This window comes from Balaenoptera physalus (assembly GCF_965194825.1).
Source record: "Balaenoptera physalus genome assembly, chromosome: 1".
In the NCBI taxonomy this organism is placed as follows: domain Eukaryota; kingdom Metazoa; phylum Chordata; class Mammalia; order Artiodactyla; family Balaenopteridae; genus Balaenoptera; species Balaenoptera physalus.
This window is the reverse complement of record NC_138882.1, coordinates 28,245,508-28,268,441: the sequence shown is the minus strand read 5'-3', so window position 1 is coordinate 28,268,441 and position 22,934 is coordinate 28,245,508. Positions and strand designations below refer to the sequence as shown.

Genomic DNA, 22,934 nt, shown 5'->3' with positions numbered 1-22,934 from the left:
GGAGCTCAGGAAATTGTCCTGAAACACAGGTCCATGGAAAGGTCACATGTTATTAGCAGATAGCAAAACAAAGAAGTTTCAATAGGACCACCACTGCCAGCCTCACCCAACCACCAATACCCACTACGAAGTTACAAGGGCACATACAGTCCTCCTTCCATATCCACAGGAGATTGGTTCCAGGACTCCCACAGATACCAAAATCCACAAATGTTTAAATCCCTTGTATAAAGTAGCGTAGTACTTGCATACAACCTACGTGCATCCTCAAGTATACTTTAAATCATCTCTAGATTACTTATAATACCTAATACAACGTAAATGCTATGTAAATAGTTGCCAGCATGGCAAATTCAAATTTTGCTTTATGGAAGTTTCTGGAATTTTTTTTCAAATATTTTCGACTGATGGTTGATTGAATCCTTGGATGCAGACCCCAGGGATATGGAGGGTCAACTGTACTCTGAACTGCAGGCTCCCACATTTGTGATGGAATGCTTCTCACATGGGCAACTCTATGTAGTATGTACCAAGATAAGTAGCAAGGACGTATCTGTTTAATTATGCTTAACAATTCTCCTAAGTAGCACTGGGAAGGCCAGATAAATGATGGGAGATAAATATATCCCTATTTCTACTGATACTTTTAACAGACTCCCCGAAGCAAATTTGGTAAACTATCCTCCCAGATACTAATCACATATTAATATTAATTAATATTAATCACATATTAATAGTTATACATAACTATTGCTATACATAACCTCTTGCTGCTTTGGTAAATTCCCATAACACTTATGATCCCACTCATTCATGCAGCATTTAACAAATATCTCTAATTATCATAGCTGTATATTTTATACTACTTAACTAAAAAAACAAATATGTTCAATTAATTGTTATACAAACAAGGAGCTGTGGAATAGTAATTAATGCTGTTTTCCAGATCAGTTATTATCAATAGAGAAAATATTTCTTAATGAATCTCAGATGTCTTAATTTTTGAACATTTTTAATTTTAAAATGTCCCATCTAAAACCCCAAGAAACAAACCAACCAGTGGAGCCCAAAAGTGGCTGCATAGTGTGTGGGAAGTCTCTTTGAGGAAAAACCGAAGTTTATAATGCCTTATATGATATTTTTTCTTATGTTAAATAACAAGAACAAATGTAAAATTCAGTGGGGATAGATGTGAGACGATCTTTAAGTACAAGGGCTCACTACTTCTTCGCTTCCCCCGCAGTGACCAATAAAGTTCTATGACATTGTTAGTACTCATTTGATATGGACTGATTAATTTTAGAAAACAAAACTCTACAAGTCTGAGAAAATAAAGCCATTCTACTGCCTCCCAAAAAAGAATAAATGCAAATTAATAGTACTCAAGTAAAGAATATATCAAAAAAAAAGAAATCCAGTCATCCAATCAGCACTCACCACAATCACAAAAACATCCCCTAATTTGGTGTTTATTTTACCTATTTTCTTTGACCATTATTCTTACATTAAGATTGAATGTAAATATTAAATAAGCTTCCTAATGACCAGGAAAAAACTGTATCTCATTGAAATAAATTAGAACATTATGATGGGGGCGGGGGGAGCAGAACTAAAATTCTGTGTTCTCAAAGATGAAGAGCAAAGTTTCTTGTATGTACTTTTAGTTTTTAAAAACCAATACAGCTAACTCTCATTATTTTAATTACAGTTAAAATAATAAAAACCTATTTAACACCAAACATTCTTCCCTGTAGAAAAGCACTAGCGGTCTACAGTGATATTAGAAAACAGTTTACAAATGAGACTCACCCTGAATTAATGTTTCCTCATTTCTTAATTTTCCCATATGAAATTAACTGTAGGTCAGCTATACCTTTTGTATGTTCAGTCCCTCTGCTTCCCTTCTCCCTCACCCCTTACTTTGTAAATCATAGTAATCATCCCCTCTGTCCACAGTAATTGATCCAGACAGGGAAACCTGATCCAAGCTTGAGCCAATCAAGCTCCTCTCTCTTGGGAATTTGATTTTCGAAGTCAGAGATGGCTATCACCTAAGGGAGCATCCTAAAGAGAAAGGCTGCCAGTTCTGGCTGTTGAGATCCCAGGAGCTGTCTGCCTTTGTCTCAGGCCACTCTAAGGTTTAGGCATCTTGGTCTTCCTTTAAACATATTGGCATTTTGCTTAACACAATCTCTTTCCATTGCTTGCAGACAAAGAATCCAAATGATTCACAAAACAAACTCATTGCAACATGGTATGTATACAGCTGGCTCTCTAAGTTCACATCTTGTGCTAGTAATAACTGAATATAAAATGATTAACTTGTGTACACCTGAAACTAATTGTAAATCAACTATACTTCAATTCAAAAAATGATTAACTTCTAAATTTTAATATTTATGCTGTCAAGAACCTCTAAAACATGGTACTGCAGGATACAGGGATGATATAATATTATTTAGTATTTAGTTATTTTGTAACTGTTCTCTTAAATATCATATAAGGCATTACAGACTTATGTTTTTCCTCAGAGACTTGCCACACAATATGAAGCCACTTTTGGGCTCCACTGGTTTGTTTGTTTCTTGGGGTTTTAGACGGTATATTTCAAAATAATAGTATTTAATTCTTTTATATTGTTTCCATGTGTACTTTCCCCCCCCCCCAATTTAATTTTAAACTTAAGAAAGTCGGAAGACAAATGTTTTAAAGTTTCTTTCCACCACTCCTCAGAACCAGAGGCTGTCAAGCCCAACTCTAGAATAAAAGTTTGGATCAGGAAATGTTGATATGTGTAAGTTTCTAATTAAGAAGGTCCAGGAGAGATTTAAAAAAAAAAAATTTAGACAGGAACAAAATGACATTAGTCTGCAAAAGTGACTCCTGAGTCTTCCTCTTCCCAAAATCACTCTCGCAACTAAGTGAGTTTCTGCTGGGAGAGGAGATGAAGGCACTCAGTGTTACAACCCGAAACAATGATGTCTCTTTTTAGCAATAGTGTTGTGGGCTAACAAGCTCATGCACATAGCCAAGAGGCATTTCTCAGGCCACTTAGGCCTCTAAAATAGTATGTGTCTTCTCTTTGTCCTTTTTGCTCTGAATACATGAACACTGTACAGTAATCACAGAGCTCAAAATGAACATCAATCAAGAAGTCGGAGTAAACGCTATGGATTACAGCAGAGCACAGCAATGTCGCAGACCCCATGCCTTTGAACTATTCCAGCAATCAAAAAAGTGTTCCCACTTCCTACCTAGTCTTCAAGCTTCTTAGAAACCTAACAATCTTTTGAGTCTCGGTGCTTACTACCTGTGCTGTTTTTCTTGGTAAACACTGAAAGGCCTGTGTCCCTTTCCTGATGAAACATTTCACTATTTGCCAAAACTAAAACATATCAATCCACAGCAATAAAGCAATTATAAACAAGGATGACTGTTCTTTTATAAAAACATTCATATAATTGCAATTAGCTTATGATTTCAAAGTAGAGCAGGTTTAAGTTACTAGCAGTAAGTTGATCAAATTAAACTATTCAACAGTAACCAGACACACGAGATAGGAAAACATATACAGGGTATCTGAATTTCTTTTTAGCAAAGACACCCAAGTATACTGCTCAGTTATCTCTTAAAGGCTTACGGTATCTGCTTTACCTTACAGTATTATGGTTACCTTCCAGTTTCATACACAGATAAATGTCACACAAATGACAAAAATCTCAAGTACCTTGTATTTTGTACCTTAAATTACCATTATAAAACAACTTCTCACAATGAAAATGGAACGAGGCATTGCCTTGGAGGATCTCAGTTTCCTAATTAAGAAGCTCTAGACTCTAGGTACCAAACTCTAATATACACACTTACTAAACAACGGTCAGAGATGACCAGGGTCATAGTCAGGAAGATCAGACATGCAAGCAAAAAATGCATAAACCAATAATGTTGTGCAGCTCTCTGTAAATGCTTGATAAAAATTCACTTAATCATTACATTTATGGAGGTATTTTCTTAAAACACATTGAAATTGAACTGCAGATTTCAAGTCAAAAAAGTTTTCTCTCATGAATAAAATTCTTCCTTTAAAAGGGTTTTTAAAAGCTTGATACAAAAATCCCATTTTAAAAAATTTCATGGGACCTCTTTTTTATAAAACGGAATTTTATTATATTGAATTAAATATAATTAAAAGTTGGTCCAATGTAAAGAACCATTCCATCTTGGAGCCAGAGTAGCCATGGAAACTGTCCTCTATTTACTGTTCTTTCTTTCTTTCTTTCTTTACTGAAGTATAGTTGATTTACAATGTTGTGTTACTTTCAGGTGTACAGCAAAGAGATTCAGTTATACGTACATATGTATATTTTTTAATAAATATTTATTTATTTATTTTTGGCTACGTTGGGTCTTCATTGCTGCACACGGGCTCTGCCTAGTTGCGGCGAGCGGGGGCTACTCTTCGTTGCGGTACGCGGGCTTCTCATTGCGGTGGCTTCTCTTGTCGCGGATCACGGGCTCTAGGCATGCGGGCTCAGTAGTTGTGGCTCATGGGCTCTAGAGTGCAGGCTCAGTAGTTGTGGCACACAGACTTAGTTGCTCCGTGGCATGTAGGATCTTCCCAGACCAGGGATCGAACCTGGGTCCCCTGCATTGGCAGGCGGATTCTTAACCACTGTGCCACCGGGGAAGTCCCATACATATATATTTTTTTCAGATTCTTTTCCCCTTATAGGTTATTACAAAATATTGAGTATAGTTCCCTGTGCTATACATACTTACTGTTCTTTTCAACTGCTTTCCCCAGACAATACTGAATACCTCAATATCCCTTTGGCGTTAGATAAAAGTATTCTAATATCACCAGTCTTCACTTATTGGTATGTAGCTCAACCACATTAATCTTTGGTGTCAAAATCTGACCTAGTCCCCAAAAGATACTATAAGTAGATTTGTATTCAGTTACAGTAAGTAAGCTATTAACTATATTATCAATTTACCAGTTCACTCTAGATTTGTTCTAGGCAAAAGTTTTTCCTAGAGTTACTTAAAACTACCAAACTAACTCACCCGTTCTCACCAAAATTAAAGAAACAGAATAATATTGATCTGATACTGAGACAACCTCATATAATTTAAAAATATATACCTCAAAAATAGTGATAATGGTATATTATATACACTAATACAATAAGTTGAAATAGTGAACAACTTGGGACATCCTCATTGACCAAACTTTGAGATCTACTGTCCTCAACAAGGAAAAACTATTTACTAGAATCACAGGGCATTCAACTGAAATTTGCTGAGGAAATACACAAAAATGATACAATTATCAGTTATCTATTTTCTCATAGATACAAGAAATAAGTCTAAAGTAAACTAGAAAAGCCTTTGAACATAATGGTACAATGTAAAAAATACTAGCTAAAAATACTACTTAAATGTTAATCCAAGGAAAGTTGGGGATTCCACGTTAAACTCAAGCCAACAGTCAATTAAATTGTCCAGGGGTATGTTAAAATAATTCAGGAAAGGGCTAAACTACTGAATTCACAGAAATTTCTAAGGGTGATCCAGGTCACCCAATAATTATTTGTTGAGTATTTACTTCCTCTCTGCCTCACACAGTACTGGGTGCTATGGAAGAAAACAAAAAAGGAACAAGTCCTCTTTTTGAGAAAACGTACATTCTAGTAGGGAAAACACAGTAATCCGAGAAAGCAGGAGTTAACCAAGTACACCACACACTGATATACATTTATGTAGGCACTTGGGAAATACTACATATAAAAAACAATCCTGATAGGAGACACAGAAATAGCAATTGTTATAAAACTGGAAGAATGGCTTACCTTAAATGCTAATTCTCCACCATCTTCAAAATTATGGAAAGTGGTTGAGAAGATAATTTTAGCTGTATAAGGTCAAGGCATTAAAAAACACTGAAATTATTCTCTTTTAAATTATCTTTCAACCTTTCTGATTATTTCAAGGAGAACGTCTCAGTTGTGGCTGGTATGTCTTTTACATTTCTTTATCACTTGCTAATAGCTGGTTTCAGAGCCTTCAGCAAATACCAGCATCTAGCTAGAAATTAACATTTTTTTTCATTGTGTTTACTTTTATGGCCAACTTTATATAGCAAGTGACAGGATATACTTTCCCTTTATAATTAATTTTAGTTAATATTTTCTCTTTATATTAACTTTAAAGCCCTGGGGGAAAAAACACAAAGAAATACTCTTCTAGCTAGTCCTGATGACAGGCAACTTCATGCCTGTAGTTGTAGCTAAGACTACCAAGCTTTACTTTCTCCAGAACAATAAATAAGCCCATGCTTAAGGTATGGTATAAAGTACAATAGTTAAAATCTCTGTAGTTTCTACTCAACAAAATAAAGAAAATAAAGAATAATAGATTATTTTGAGAGTATTTGGGGAGAAAAAAACAGTAATATTCTCCTAATAAAACTATTTTTGTGTTGCCAGGAAGGAGCCTTCCTATTCCCATACTTTAACCCTTTGAAAAACCTGTACTAGTACCCTTCTCTATCCCCACCCTGGGAAATACTTGTTTAAGAAACAGTTGTCCACTAGACTATAAGCTCCCTGTGGGCACAAGCCCTGCCTTTTTCAGCTTTTAACTCTGGGGCTAAGTGGTCCCCTGTAGATATTCATTATGTGATTTTTGGAGAATGAACTGTGCTAGGAATTGGTCCTATACTTAATTCTTCTTCTCTTTTTCTTAAAAGACCTATCGATTTAAAATTAAGTCATCCTTTCATGCAAGTCCTACACACTTATTTAAGGATCTAGTGTATCTAACAAGTTATAAGTAACTTCCTATAAATCTTGAATCTAAAATACAGGTCTTAAGTGCTATGATGATGAAAATGCCACTAGCTTTGCATATATTCTTTCCAAAAAGGCATTTTATATATTAAAATATATAGTTAAATGCAGTGTCAGCTTTTCTTTTTAAAAAAACTGTATTTTTATTGGAAAAAATTCCTTATTTTATGATTCCATTAGAGATACATTATGTGTATACCACTTCTGGAGAAAGACTGTATAAAATTTGAGATTATGGCATGAATATGACAAAAATATACTGCTTAAACTCTAACAAAGTGCATATTATTTTCAATAATACACAAAATTTGAATCATCAAACATGGCAATTCAAGCTCAAAATGTCTTTCCTAAAGTTGACTTTTCCCAGCTCTCTATACATACTTATTAAGAATTTCAACATTCCATAACCATCAATTTTATAAGTCAGGAGAACTTCAGTAAGTAGATGTCAGCTTGCTAGGACTGACCAGATGATATAAAGTTACCAAGGTGAATCACAAGGGATATTCTTAAGTCTATTCATTACTTATCTGCTTGCACTAACAAGACATAAGAATCCTTCTAATGATGAGCTCTTAAAAGGCACTAGAAGAATACAACACTTTTTAAATAATATAAGGAAGGTAGTAAGTCAAAACTTTCCAGGTGAGTAAAGTCTGCCTAACAAGTCTGCTCGTATGTTTCTTCTCTATCTTCAGCTAACATTTTAAAGCCAAACTTGGCTCCTTCTCAGTCACTTCTCTCTAGACTTTCCAAGGGCATCAGATCAGATTGGTCCATGAGCTCCTTCAAGACTACTTTTTACAGTAACACAGTAGCACCTTCTCCAATCAACAAACTAATTCTACTGCGTTTCAAAGGGATGTTAAAACTGAGGATCTTTCAGAATAAAGGTAGAATGGTCACATTCCCAAAACCTTCTTAGAAGCCATAATGTAGCTGAACCCAAGTACTACTATTTCTGTGTAAGGAAGATGTCAGAAATGACAGCGAAGTAAATAAACAGGTCTCAGCCTCTCCCCTCCTACCCAGAAAGAGTTAGGTATTTTCATACTTCTTTCCCCACAGCACAGCCAGATCTGATTTTAAGACAAAAGGAAGGTGAAGGCCAGCCTTCTGGAGCAGCTCCTAAGGCAGTGTGAGGCAACCCCTTTAGGGGTGTTATTAAGTAAGGTATGTGTGTTGCCAGAGGGGTGGAGGAATAGAAGGCTAGAAGGGAGGAGGTGGTGGTGGTGGTGGTGGTGGTGATGGTGGTGGTGGTGCTAGTGGTAATACTAAGAGCCAACTGGTGCAACAGCTGTCTTAACCAAGGAATGGGCAGGATGGATTTCTGCATGCAAAAAACAAGATTTTTATTTAACTTTTGATGTGCCTATGATTACCTTTTCTGCATGCTCAAATGGTACTCAATTTTAGGTAGAAAACTTCCAATCAAGTGGGCCTATGAACTTGTTAGAACGTACACAGCATCATTATATTGTGCCAGGTTAAGTTCATGAAGAAGAAACATTCTTGCAACCTAAACAGACAGTAGTTAACATCAGATATTACACTACCATTCGTTTTGAAAGTGGTTATTGCTCAACTATTTCGAATTTTGAAATTGGTAATAGTTATCTAAGAGCCTTTACACAGGCCTAGCCTCTAGTCTGCTTCAAAGCAAACGACAAATAGGAAGAAAGCTTACATTGAAAACCACGTGTCTCCCGGTAGGAAGTACCTTACCATTCCATTTCCCGAAAGTTCACTCTAGATGTGAGCGTAACACTGTAAATATTTCTAAATACTAGATTTGACACTCGTGTATTTCACTTGCCTCAATCGTAAAAGAGCTGGGTGGGATTCCCACCTCTGGGACCAACATGTAAAATTAATCTCCCCTTAGTATACCGGGTACCGAGTAAAAACACCGGGGCCACTAAACAGTCATCAAACAGCCCTAAGCCCCGGAGGTGGGTTCTCATGTCAACAAAGTGGCCCGGAGGAGGCAAAGCTCTGCAAGCTCGGGGCCTGCAGGTGGGGGAGTGGTGAGTCTGGATTTCAGGGCGTTTCGGCCCACTTGGTCTCCCTGAGCGGATGGGTGATGATGGGGAAGGTTTTGCGGCCCCGTAGGATCTCCGCCCAGAGTCGCCAGCAGGCCTCGGGCGGTAGCTCCTCAAATTCGAACAGTAGCCCACCTCCACCCCGGCCTCAGTCCTGGGTTTGAGCACTGGTCCCCAGACCGAAAACTGCAACTCCCCAGGCATCGCGCATCTCAAAGGCTCCCCGTCAAGCCGCATCTTCCTCCGGAGCCACCCCGAGCCCTCAGCCCAAGGCCCCAGGGCAGGGGTCTCCGACCTCCCGCCATTTCTCCACGTCGCCGCAGCTCATAATAAGAGGAAAGAACCTCAAGGTGACACCTTATTTTGGACGGTGGATGCGAGTTCTGGGCCCGAGCTCAGGGGCCGGCTTCCCATCAGAGCCCGGCCGCCTCACCTGGCAGCGGCACACGATGTCTGCGTCCTGCGCCAGCAGATCCACCACCTTCCCCTTGCCTTCGTCGCCCCACTGCGCGCCGAGCACCACCGTCACCCGGTTCCCTCCGGGCCGCGCCCTGGGGCGGCCGCAGTCGCCGTTGGGCAAGGAGGATGCCGCCGAGTTGGTCTCTGCGAACGCCATGGCTCCAGAGACGCGAGGAGAGCCCGAATGGGACGCGGGCGGCCGGGAGTGCTCGAACTGGACTGCTCTGCGGCCGCCAGCCACATGCGGAGGAAGAAGGAGCCAGAGCCAGCCCGCCCCCGCCCCGCCTGCCGGGTCGCCACCCTCCCGCCAGGCCCGCCCCACGCTCCCGCCGCCCTCTTGTCGGGGGGAACCAGGACCTCCCGGAGGACGCCGGCCTCGGCAGCACCGCCCCCTAGGAAAAGGCCACGCCCCTTCCACGGCCGGGCGCGCCCCTCCAGGGCGAACCGGGCGAGCGGAAAGGGGCGGGGGCGGGGCTTCGAGCGCGCTTCAGCCTCAACGCCCCGCCCACCCGCCCTTCCTCCCGCTTTTCAAACTGGAGAGGCGGGGAGGTGTGTGCCTGTGCGTCAGACTACAACTCCCGGCAGCGCTCTGGCGGAAGCGACGTATACCAGTGATTTGGTGTCTGCCATCTGCACGTTTCAGTCTCTGAAAATGTTCATATTTAAATAATTTTTAATTTGTTTTTATTAAGGGATGAGATAGCGTGTACAAAATACAAAGGGTGCAATTTCAAAATATAAATGGGATGAAATTGAAACGTACTATAGATTTAGAATTTGGAAAGTAAAGTTCTGGAAGTAAGAACAGAGATGGGAACAGGCATCAAAAAGGCAAACTCGAAAGTAAAGCAGTAATGTAGAGGACATTAGGCCTGTAAATCTAGAGAACACGTAGAGTCCTATACCTTCTCATATTACATATTAGTAACAGAAGTTCAGAGAGAAGGAATGAATTGCCCATGTCATACAATATATGCCGAATACTATAATGCACTTTTAATTCCCACAACCATAGGAGGTAGGTAAAACTATCTTATCCTTATTTTACAGGGTTTAAAAGTTAGTAAACTTCCTCTAGTGAGGGCTGAACTGGTACCTAGATGGTCTGAGTCCAGAGCCCAGGTCCTTTCTGTAGTGTTTAGTGTTTCAGTTGTCGCTAGATTCCCAAGTATACTGTGAAAATAAATTAAGTTCATTTTAAGTGGAGTCAGGAAGCCCCAACGGGGTAGCTGTCATGCAGGTACCACTCCTAGCAGATTGCATAACCAGAAGGAAGAAGGAAGATAAGAATATTACTCTTCTTCTGGGATAAGGGAAGACATTTTTCACATAGGAATTTTATCTCCTGCTTTTAAAAAAAAGAAGGCAGATTCCTCCCTGCCCCAGCAACAATGCTCTAACCTTTGAAATCTTTTTGTCACTTTAGTTAAATGAATAAGTATTATTTTATAATGATCTGTGATCCAATTTAGTCATGTCCAAAATTTTTGATATTTTTGAAAAACTTCCCCAAAATCAAACTATAAATGAAGTCTTTTTGACCTTAAACTAACTTTGGGATTTTTTTGGAGGGCCTCTGGAGCATCTTGAAGGATCTGTTCTCTCTCTTTATTAAAAAGGAGATATTAAACTAATTAGGCTTATTTGGGAAATTACATGGGAAGCATTGTCAAATAATAATACTAAGCCTTCTTTATATTGCATCTGTATATGTTATAAATGTTTCAGAAATTATATGACATTCCTAGAAATCTTGATATGTTCTGGTGTATTATCATTCATAATTCTAGCTATTATCTTAAAATGTGTGTCATAGAACTTACCAAATTCCCATGTCAATTCCATTATAGTGGACTCTTATTGGATCTTTAATAACAGACATTTAAGTCTTTTGTCATTCACAGAGAGTTATTGTTTTACTCTGATGCTTTGCAAAAATATTCCCATAAAAATGCTTCGTCTTCAAGGAGATTCCTGGAAAAGACCCTAACAAATACTCTAGAACAGGGGTCCCCAACCCCCCAGGCCGCACAGTGGGAGGTGAGCGGCAGGGGAGCCAGCGAAACTTCATCTGCGGCTCCCCATTGCTCGCGTTACCTCCTGAACCATCCTCCCCACCCAACCCCCGTCCGTGGGAAAAAAATTGTCTTCCACGAAACCAGTGCCAAACCTGGTGCCAAAAAGGTTGGGGACCACCGCTCTAGAATGCAGGTTTCTGATAACTTTAAGATCATAACACTGAACTGGGTAAAAGTTTCTAAAACTTTAATGGAAAATTGATTGATTCATAAAGCTGCTAACCCAAGATCAATATCAACAAGATTTACAGGAGGCTGAATGAACAAATGAGGATGATTATAATATTTATGATTTTTTATGCTGGTTCCCTAATGTTTTACTTTTCTGAATGAAGTCTTTTTGAGGATGATTATAATTTTTATGACTTCTTGTGTTAGTCCCCTAATGTTTACTTTTCCAGATTTAAGGAAACTTTTTCTCTTAAGCATCTGTGACTTACAGCAATTGTAAACAAAGATGAAATATTTATCTTTTCCTACCTGATCCTTCCAGAATTTGGAAACTCTTAAGTATTTTTTCCTGACAGTACAGTTATTTACTTGAATTCAGTGAGAACCTGTTCTTCTTATAACAGGATACAATTGGAAATACTGACTAGGCTTTGATTGGAATGTCATGTTTGAGAGAGAGCTACGTAGACTCAGATATGACCAATTTTAAGGAACTTCTTGGAAAAATAAGCCTGGTACCTTGCTTGTAAGTTTCCAGCAAAGTAATCTTAAAAAGAGCTTATATGGTCAATCACTATTCTTACTGCATTTATGTAAATAATCAAGCCAAATTGAATACAAATTAGTTTTACTATAATTATTTTTGATAAAAGGGGGATAGTTATGGAGAGCGAAATTATGTTTGCACCTTTGTAGATATTAGATTCTTGTTCTGTTAATTTTCTTTAAGGTTTTGTTATATATCTATAAGCTGGACTGGATCCTAAAATCTTCTTGTTTCCTCAATATCTGACTACAAATCTCCAAACTAATGTTTCCAATTTTCTCCAACCCTTCTGATTTGGAATCAATAAGAACAAAGGTTGCCTTTGAATTTCCTTGGAAAGGACTACACCAAGGTCCCCCTCACTACCCAGATGCAGCAAAACATCAAAGAGACTCAAACCTTGGGTAAACATCTCACAGCTAAAGAAGACTCCACCTGGCATCCCATCCTATAACAAGCACTGGAGACTGCTGAATCAAACTGATCAGGAATTGAAGGAAACAGCTGAAGGACACATCTTTCTTCCCAAAATGACTGGACCAGGCCTATGTACCTTTTTCCTCTATTACTTCTTGCCTTATCCTCTCCCTCTTCTTGGAAAGACAATGCTCTTATCTGCATTTTCAATCTGTTACAAAAGGGGGACACTTACCTAATTGTTGTGTTTGCCACCAGAAACTTCAATCCATTCATGACAATGGTGACCCTTTAGTCCATCCTGTAACAAATTTTTTCGCTTGTCCCAAGTGCTACTGCTAATTTCACTCAGCAACCCCTTGGCATCAGCTACAGAGTAAGATGTTTGAAGCCTTCCATTGGCCCACTCCACTAAGCCTCCTTAAAAGAGAACTTTCAGGAGGCCTACCTGACTCTGAGTTTGCCTCCAAAGGGAGAGCCTTTCTCCTCTGGGTCGGAATAAGTTCCAGTGAATGCATGATTAAAAATCTTTCCAAACATTAGGAGAGCTAGTCAATTCCACAGCCAAAGCAATAGCAACCCAACAAGGATCACTTGACTCATTAGCTAAAGCATCAATAGTTTTGGAAAATTGCTTAGCCCTTGATTACCTACTTGCTGAACAAGAAGGCATTTTTTTCAATAGCAAATACCACCATTTACACATGGTTAAATGCCTCTGGAGAGACAAAAACTCAATTATACAAGATCAGGGAACTAGCCCACTGGTTACAACAAATTTCACCTGATCAACCCCCCCCTTTTTTAACCTATTTAGCGTTACCTTCAGATTTGGGCTCCTGGTTCAGAACCGTCATGCAAACTGAACTTGTCATATTACTTTTAACTGTGCTTTGCATAATCATTTTAAGCTTTGTGCCCATGAAATCTTTGTAAAAATGACATATACCCAATGTAACTGAACAGGACCCTATGGGGCCTTTTGGGGACAGACCCCCTCACCCCCCACCCCCACTCTCCCTGGCATGTCCTCCACCTGCCTCTCGTCTGTAGGAAAACTTTAGCCTCTTAGGTCTTCCCTGAGTTCCAAAGAATAAATTTAATCAAAGAAGTGAGAAAATGCATAAAGAAAGGAAAACAGTCAAGCAAGACAAAATAACAATAGTAGCCATTAAACAAAGTCAAGGGCCTTTAGTTCCTCCTCAAGGGCTATAACTAATATTCTGAGCCATATCCTTTGAGCTATTTTGCAGATACTGAAATCCCCACCAGGTGGCTGAAGTTAACTTCTGCTGCCCACAAGCACATAGACCCCAGAGCATTTGGGAACAAGAAGGTTGATGATGTTGACTCCCAATTACCTCACCACCAACCAATCAGAAGAATGTCCATGAGCTGAGCATGCACCCCACAACTCCCTTCCCTCACCCTGTCTTTAAAGACCTTTTCCTGAAAGCCATCAGGAAGTTTGGGTCTATTAAGCACTAGCTACCTGGACTCCTTGCTTGGTGCTCTGCAATAAGCACTGCACTTTCCTTCATCACAACCTGGTGTCAGTAGATTGGCTTTACTGTGCATGGGTGAGTGGATCCAAGTTCGTTTCAGTAACACAAAAAAGGTGATACTAGCTCAGCACTTTAAGATGATCTCCAATGTTTATGGCCTTGATAAGATAAAGACTTTAGATGGGAAATGCCTGAGAGTTATCCCTCCTACTTTTCTTTTTCCCTCAAATGTGGCCTCAGTGGTTTCCAGTCTGCACTTTCCCTCCAACGTGGGGCAGGACAACCAGGAAAGCTCCTTCCTGGCAACGAGGGACAAAACCTCTAAATGCGGAAAACCTTACTCTTGATCAGCGATGCTTTCAAGGAAAGATAGTGATCAAAGAAGGAAATGTGAAAATGAAAGAAACCTTATCTTAAATGGAGTCGGGAAGCCCTAAAGAGGGAGCTCTCATCCACCTGCCACTTGTTGCAGCCTGCATAACCAGGAGCAAGAAGGAAGAATGTTACTTTTCTTCTGGTATAAGGGAGGACGTTTTTCACAGAGCAGTTTTATCTCCTGCTTTCAAGAAAAAGGAAGATCCCTCCCTGACCCAGCAACAATGCACTAACTACCACTTGCAGCCAATGAGAAACTGTCACAACCCCAGACTCTGGCTCTTCTACAATGAACTTTTGTTCAAAACAACCCTAGCAAATTCTTCCTAAAACCTAATAAAAGCAAGCCCCTTTCCTTTGTTCTCTGGACTTGCCCATGATTCACCATAGCTTGCCTGTCCTGAATTGCAATTCTCTGCTACTCCCAAATAAACCCATTTTGCTGGTAAAATAACTGGCTGTTTTATTTTTCAGGTTGACAGGTGATATAGAGAAAAGGAGAAGGAAAAGTTAAAAATAAAAATCTAGGGAATTCCTTGGCAGTCCAGTGATTAGGACTCAGCACTTCCACTGCTGGGGACCCGGGTTCAATCCCTGGTTGAGAACTTCAGGGCCAAAAACAAAATACAAACAACAAACAAACAAAGTCTAGACTTGGAAGCAGTTTAGATAATAGAAATAAATCCAAATACCTTGTAAAAGGACTAATTTTAATTGGTGTGATGTAAAGAAGCATATTTACATCAAGAGAGGAGGGTTTGTGTAATTTCCATAAAATAACACTAGGATGTCAGTGTTTCAAATGTATTTATAATCCCTTGTTTAGAGTGCACTCTATTCAGTGAAGTGGTGGAAGGATGTTTTTAACTGGTCGACGCCACTAGCGGGTGGAATGGATACCTAATGAGGAGAGGCAAGGAAGAGATGATGGTCTTGAGTTTGACTTTTTGAGTTTATGGCCAAGTAGCTTCATTTTAATTATTGATATGCCCACCTTCAGTAGGACACAACATTTGAGTTTTGTTTGGAGCAGTGACAGGCAATGAATAACCATGTCTTAGCTTTGTATGTACGAAGGTTTTCAAAGTATTGATACTTACTTGAATATTCACGCACACACTCGCCTCTTATCCCTTGACCAGAGGCATCCACTTTAGAGCTGGCAGCCTCATAAAACCCAAGGGTTGAGACCAAAGAATACTTCTCAGATTTCGAAAGTTAACCTCGCACCCTGGACTTAAACCACTTTTGCCACCTCAGCATTAAGTTTAAAAATATTTCAGGATACTTTCAAATGACATGGCTAGAGTCTTGTGGAAAAACAGCTGCAGGAATCCAGGGGGCACTGGCGAGTGACACAGTAACTTTGAGTCTTCGTGTGCTCTATCACCAGAAAGTCATTTACAGCTGCAGGTTTTCTAAGGCAAGAATTCAAGTCTCCAGGCCTGACCCGCATAAGCTGGGTGCAGTCACCTTTCCACTAGGAAGTGAGACTAGGAGATGACAGATGCTTGGGTTCCTCTGGAATGTGCTGCACCAATAGTAAGGGTAATCATTGTGGTGTGCCCATCATTTTATAAAGCCAAACACTAATTAACCCTCCCAAATTAGGAAATGGAATAATTTGTTAAGTATTTAGAAGTAAAACCTCATTTTAGACAGCTGACAAACAGCTTGGGGAGAGGGAAAATGTGTGTACGCCCTTTTAGCATGGAAAAATAGGAAACCACCCCCGGGATGGGGGAGATACAAGCAACATCTATGTACTGCCTAAAATGCTGCTCTGATCACATCACTCCTCTGAACAAAGACCCTCAATGGCTCCCCAGAGTCAGTGGAATTATGTGCAAATGCTTCAGACTAGCATTCAAGACCCTAGCCTGCTTTTTCATCTCCACCCCACAAGGCCTCTTGGATCTGCTTCAGCCAGCCTGGACCCCTTGCTCTTTTGGAAATCTGAGCCACCTGAACAGGAACAGTTGCCCACCCCCACCGCCCAGTCAAGGGTAATACTTCAATTACCTGCCCCTGCGACGCTCTCGCCCACACCTGTCTGCCCACCCCTCCCCCACCCTAGCCGCATTTTGTCCCTCCTTCGAACCTCCCAGCACCCGGTTCTCATCACAGCATCTCTCTTTCTGTGGTGGTTGTGGACCTCAAGTCTGCATCGCCCTCCAAGGTTTATGCGCTTTTCCCACCAGGTTCGCGGTGTTGCCCGGGTAAAGACCGAAGACAAAAGCAGAATGAGGCATCCCCTGAAAGCTTCAGCTTCTCAGACCCAGCATACACCACCAGAGAAGAGGGTCAAGCTGGCCGGAGGACTCGAACCCCTGAGGCTTTCTCTCCCTTGGGCTTTGCAAACCTCCCAGGGGCCGGCCAAGGCGGAGATATTTCGCAGGCGGCCGCCCAGTAGCGGAGAGACGGGCGGGCGCGGGTGGGGGCCTGGCAGCGAGAGATGCGCGCGGGGGTGGCCCCCTCCCAACTGGAGCCCGGCTAAGGAGCAAGGCCGGCGGCTCGGCGGGGACTCTAAGCCGCAGGCTGTGGTGCGGCTGGGGACTCGTGGCGCGCCCGCACTCCAGGGGCCCTCCGCAGCTTCCACCTCTCCGAGAGACCACGGTGAGGGGACGCCGGCATCCCGGGCGCGGGGGGCGTTGGGAGACTTGGCGGCGACGGTGGGCTGTGCGGAAAGGCTGGGCGGACGGGGCGTCGGAGCCCTGCTACTCTCCGCGCCTTCCCGTCGGGAGGCGGACTCTGCGTGGCGGGAGACCCGGGTCCGCGCGTTTCCCCAGCCGCGGGCGGGGGGCGGAGCTGCCTGCCTCGGACACCACGCCCGTTCGGGGGCGGCGACCGGGACGGCGGGGAACCTCCAGCAGGTTCGCTCGGGTTCTGAGGCTGGGTGGCCGGACTCGCCGGAGGTCTAAGGCGCATGACGTTTGGTCCGTACCCGACCAGGGGTGTCAGTGAGCTTTGTCCCACCTCTGCCTTGTTGCGGTGCCCAAGGACGCGAAGTCCCTCAGTTACAAGGGAGAAGTCAGGGTGTGTACACAGGCCCCGGCGCCTCCCGGGAATCTCGGGATCCCCACCTCTGGGCTGAACCCCTGTGGAGGCTCTGAGGCTGTCTTGGAGGACAGTTCCTAACTAAACTGAACTGTGAAACTGCTGCCGATGTTCTAGAAGACCCCCTCTGCATCTGGGAAGGTCTAGACTGGGTTGGGTTGAAGGACCAGAAGCCGGGAGAGTCTGTCCATCACAGGAGTTACCTCAGTGAGGAGAGTGGACGGGTGAGGTGAGTTTTCTGCTTTCATTGTGACCCTCGAGCAGTTATCTGGATTAACCTCTCTGTACTCAGGGGGCCAGGACAAGTGTCCAGAGTAGGTGCATATCCCCCCAAAAGGGGAGGGTGCAGATGAGCTTTCAAAGCGCTCTAACTCCAGAGTCTGTGCCTCCGTTAACCCACAGACCTGAACTGCATCTTCTGCCCACCTCAGGGTGTGGAGGACACCAAGTCCCGGCCTTGGAGACCCGTTCTCCTAGGGGTCTAGGGCTAGAAGCTCCAGGGTGCCCTATCTTGGCATGCGGGGGCTCTGCGCCTTCTAGAATCATCCCAGCCAGCAAGACAGGGCACTAGGCAGTGGGGTTTGGCTGCTTGGTATTGACTTTCTCTAGAAGATCTAGGCTTTAGCCATCTCTGTTCTCAAGCCCTGGGTAAATGAAGAGAAAATGAGGGCCTTAAAGTGTGGGAAGGCCTGGAAAGGGAACCCCATAAAGGGAACCAGGCAATGCACTGCTAGGCTTCAGGCTCCAGGGAGGACAGATAAAGGGGTACTCCCAGGGAAGTCTTTTAAAGCCCCCGGCCCTCCGCAGACCGTGCCACAGCTCTGCTTCCCTCTAGAGCATGAGTGTATCTCTATCCCTGTGGGTCAGGCTGGGGTGCAGATGGGTAGTGCCTACTGGGAGCTCTACTGCCTGGAGCACGACATCCAGCCCAGTGGCACTATGCCCAGCAACAAGGCACTGGGGAGCTGCGCTGACTCCTTTCAACACCATCAGTAAGACAGGGCTGGCAAGCACGTGTCTGGGACTGTCTCTGTGGACCTGGAGCCTTCTGTCATAGGTGAGTGGGCACTTGGTGGGTTCCCCACCCCCAGCCCATATTCTTGCCATCCCCCAAATCAGCTGGGAGCTCTGCTTAGGGGAAAAACTCTTGGAATGCAGGCAATCACCAGCCAAGGACAACAATAAGGTCTGTTGCTTTTGTCTAGACTCTGTCTTCAGGAGGGGTCCTGCGGGCTTCCTGTGCTGAGAGGGAGATTAGTCAAAGAGCTCTGCCTGGGAAACCACTAGATGTTTGAGTCAGGGGTCAGACCTAGAAAGAAGACTACAGAAAAGAGCGGATATTAAAGCAGAATCTTTAAACTTCCCTTTCCCTACCCTCAGGCTCTCAGGGATAACATTGCCTAAGGAACTGGGTGCTGAGTTTAACTGAAATGGGTCCCTTAATAGGATGTGGACCTGTGTGAACTTGGCTGTTGTTGGCTCTCAAGGGGTCCTCTGCTTCCTCCTTTCTGCGTCTGGATTTCCTCAGTTTCTTGTTCCTGAAAACGTCACCCCTCTTCCATCTTCCTAAAGACGTTGTTATAGATGTTGAATTGTGGAGTGGGTTTTCTGCATTAGTCTGTGTTCTTATTCCAATCAAAAGTCAAATGAGAGTCCCCTGAACACACCACTGATTCCTTACTAAGCAGACTGAAGTGGCTATGATGAGAGGGAAGGGACTGCAAAAGGGACCCCCGAACTTTCCCCCTCACAGCCCAGGTAGGACTGGCCTTTACAAGTGGGCCTCGGGAGTGCTGTGTGCCCTTAGGCCCTGCTCTTCGGTTCTACGTGGGGGAGCTCAGCAGCAAAGGTCCTAGTGCCTGCGTGGAGGAGACCTTTCCTCCGCACAGGATGGGGTAAGAACTGGCAGGTATAGGCAGCTCTTCTACCCTGAGCAGCTGATATCTGGCAGGGAAGATGCTGCCAGCACCTCTGCCCGAGGCCACTACACTGTGGGGAAGGAGATCCTCGATCTGGTGCTGGAGTGGATCCAAAAACTGGTGAGCAGACCAAGTGCCCTTGGCACCTGGGAGGCTGGACTTGTGTGGAAGCAAGGGGAACCACAGGCCTATGGCTGGTGCTGGTTCCTCTGGCCTGTCTGTCCACTTGCTTCCTCTAGGGGGAGCTGCGTGTCCTGGGTGTGGATCTAGGGTTAGAAGTCTGAGTAACTTGCTCTGCCCTGAGCCTGTGGACTCTGGCTTCTGCCCTGCTGGTTCCTTGCTTTGTCAAGCCTGATTGTCTGATCCAAACCTTTTTTGATTTTTGATCCATCTCCAGCCCCAGCAGGTGGCAGGAAGCTGCCTCAGAAGCTCGGCTTGTTGTTCTTGGACTCCTAAGCAGGGCTTTCCAGCTGGGAGAGGCTCCTCTTAGCTTTTAGCCACTTTTCCAGTTTACCCTAGCCCTTGCCTGAGGCCGGGAGAGCCAGGACCAAGGCCAGCTAGGAGCCAGTACTTTGGCACTGGCCCTCTAGAGGGATTGTCCAGACACACTCTCTGCTGCTCAGAGACTGAGGGCTTGCGGGTGACCTGAGGAATGGGATTCTGTGTGAAAATATGACAAAGCACTCCCTAAGCTTAGATCTTTCTTAAAAAGGAGAATTTCTTTTAGTTGTCAATTTACATAAAGCCTACTTATTTTATTTTTTGCTTTTAAAAAAATTTATTGTATATAATATATATTGTATATAATATATATAATTGTATACAACATATTAGTTTCAGGTATAGGACATAATGATTTGATATATGTAATACTGCAAATGAAGAACTTTTGTATTGTTACTACTCATGTGTCTGGTATAGTCTGATGCTTTTCTAGTCCAAGGAACAGCTACATCAGAATCACCAAGGGTACTTGTTAAACCTGCAGGTTCCTGGGTTCCAGTCTGAGGTTGGGCCTGGATACCACCACCACCAGCCCCAGTCCCACTCTCCTGCAACTAGGTGGCAGAGCTACAAAGCTGAGAGGGCTTAGCTCTCTGACTACAGATCCGGTGTCCACCTGACCCTTGTCTCCCCTCCCCTCACCGCTGACACTTCACACACACAGCACTGCCCTTCTAGGTCATCTGTCTCCCCGGAACTCCAAGCCCCTTGTAGGTATTCTCTTCTCACATCTATAGAGGTGAAGCAAAAGAGCATGAGAGAACTTTCTGGAGTGATGGAAATTTCTATATTTTGATTGGTTTGATGGTTCTATAGGTATATACATTTGTCAAGGCATTCACTGTATGTATAATAATATGTATACAGTTAAGTATAAATTATGCTTCAAAGCTTTGTGTTTTTTATGTGAATACAGTTGTAGTTAGGTCACAATAGTTTTGTAGACAGGAAAGAGTCCTGTCAGGAGAAGAGGGCTGGGGACAGATGATAATGCCATCTGCATCCTTAACAGTGTTATCTCCTACCCTAGACAAACCCTGAAGCCCGGTATACTGGTCTCTTGATCTTCCATAGCTTTAAGGAGGACACTGGCCCAGACTTCACCTCTCTGCTGATGGAGCAGCTTTCCGTTGACTGTGGCAAGAAATCCAAGTTGGAGTTTGCTATCTACCCAGCCTCTCAAGTGTCCAAAGCAGTTGGTAACTCCATCCTTACCACCCATACCACCCTGGAGGACTTGGACTATGCCTTCATGGTAGACAAGGAGGCCATCTATGATATCTGTCACTGTAACCTGGACATCAAGTGCCCTACCTACACCAACCTCAACCGGCTCAGGGACCAGATTGTCCTCCATCATTGCCTCTCTGCATTTTGATAGTGCCCTCAATGTGGACCTCACAGAGTTCCAGACCAATCTGGTGCCCTACCTCTGCATCCACTTTCTGTTGGTGACCTGCTCACACATTGTCTCAAATGAGAAGGGCTATCATGAGCAGCTCTTGGTGTCAGGGATCACCAATGCCTGCTTAAACCCTCCAATCAGATGGGTCAAGTGTGACCCTCACCATGGCGAATACATGGCCTGCTCTGCCATGGAGATGTGGTACCCAAGGATGTGAATGCCACCATTGCCACTCTCAAGACCAGGTGCATCATCTGGTTTGTGGGCTGGTGTCCCATGTGTTTCAAGGCCAGTTAGGGATAAAGGGAGGGATTAGCACATGTCCTGTGTAACCACTGAGAGGGGAGATTCCTTTAGAGCTGCAGGCATTAAAACATGCACTAGGGATTGGGAGAATCAGGCAAATAACAGCGTTAGAGGCTGTCTTTACCTTTTTTTTTTTAATTAATTAATTATTTTTGGTTGCGTTGAGTCTTCGTTGCTGCGTGCGGGCTTTCTCTAGTTGTGGTGAGTGGGGGCTACTCTTTGTTGTGGTGCGTGGGCTTCTCATTGTGGTGGCTTCTCTTGTTGTGGAGCGTGGGCTCTAGGGCACTCAGGCTTCAGTAGTTGTGGCTCGTGGGCTCTAGAGCGCAGGCTCAGTAGTTTTGGTGCACGGGCTTAGGTGCTCCGCAGCATGTGGGATCTTCCCAGACCAGGGCTCGAACCCGTGTCCTCTGCATTGGCAGGCGGCTTCTCAACCACTGCGCCACCAGGGAAACCTGGTTGTCTTTAACTCAATAGATCTCAACTTGTCTAGAGCCCAGGCCTTTGGTCTGTACACCAGGTTCAATTCTATTTGAAAACTCGCCTTTATGAAAGGAAAGTATGTTTCATGTTTCTTAGCCTGGTATATAGGCATTCCCTAGGCTTGCCAGTCAGATGGGGGCAGTGCTTTCATTGTTCATGTGTGCCAGGGACATACCCATTTAATATGACTCCTGCTCAGAAGGGAGTGCTTTTGGAAGCACAGAAAGGCCTGCCATTCAGATAATGGGCAAAACAGGGGTCAGAAGGTGTATGAATACTGTCTCTTCCTTTTGAGTAATTTGTTTATGCCCCACCCTTTCATCAGTTCACATTCCCAGAGGGTACTGGGCATATGGCCTAGTTTAAGTTTTATAGGTTTTGTTTCAGGGTGAGACTAGAAAGATTAAAGGTGGCAGCTTTGGCATTTAGAAAATATACAGCTTTCCTGCCCCATTACACTGCTGCAGACATGACCGCAGTGGGAGGGGAGGCAGGGACTCCTGGTCATAAAGATAATAGCAGCTTGCTAGTGTTGAAGAGTTGTCCTGTAGCTCAGAACAAAGGGGTAGGGAATCTGGGAGGCTGACTTCATTTCTCAGCTCCATTTAGGGAAAGCGTCAGCTTTTCAAAGGAAGAATAGGTTGCCTTCAGGAATTGCTAGTAAGCTTGCTTTCCTTGGAAGCATTAAGGGGAAGTTGACCTTGTTTTTTGTTTTTTTTTTTAAACACTGAATGTCAAATACATTTGCACTGAATATCATGAAGGAACTGGCCTTGCCAAGATCTGAGGGCAGAGCAGACTTAATCTTGTTTGAA

The 22,934-nt window shown here is 43.4% G+C and overlaps 1 protein-coding gene and 1 pseudogene across 2 annotated transcripts in view; one reads left to right on the top strand and one right to left on the bottom strand.

The window, feature by feature from the left end:
- The window catches only part of ADSS2 (adenylosuccinate synthase 2), a 39,053-nt gene extending 29,407 nt beyond the window's left edge, over positions 1–9,646 (bottom strand). Inside the window, exon 1 of the mRNA XM_082471000.1 lies at positions 9,330–9,646. Coding sequence (XP_082327126.1) covers positions 9,330–9,512 — 183 coding nt within the window. The 5' untranslated portion in view covers positions 9,513–9,646. The remainder of the gene's footprint in view (positions 1–9,329) is intronic.
- Positions 9,647–17,374: 7,728 nt separating this feature from the next.
- LOC309637792 (tubulin alpha-8 chain pseudogene) lies at positions 17,375–21,630 on the top strand (annotated as a pseudogene). The gene is made up of 3 exons (XR_014268407.1): positions 17,375–17,408; positions 17,563–17,734; positions 21,003–21,630. The product of XR_014268407.1 is annotated as a tubulin alpha-8 chain pseudogene (transcript).
- The last annotated feature ends 1,304 nt before the right edge of the window (positions 21,631–22,934 follow it).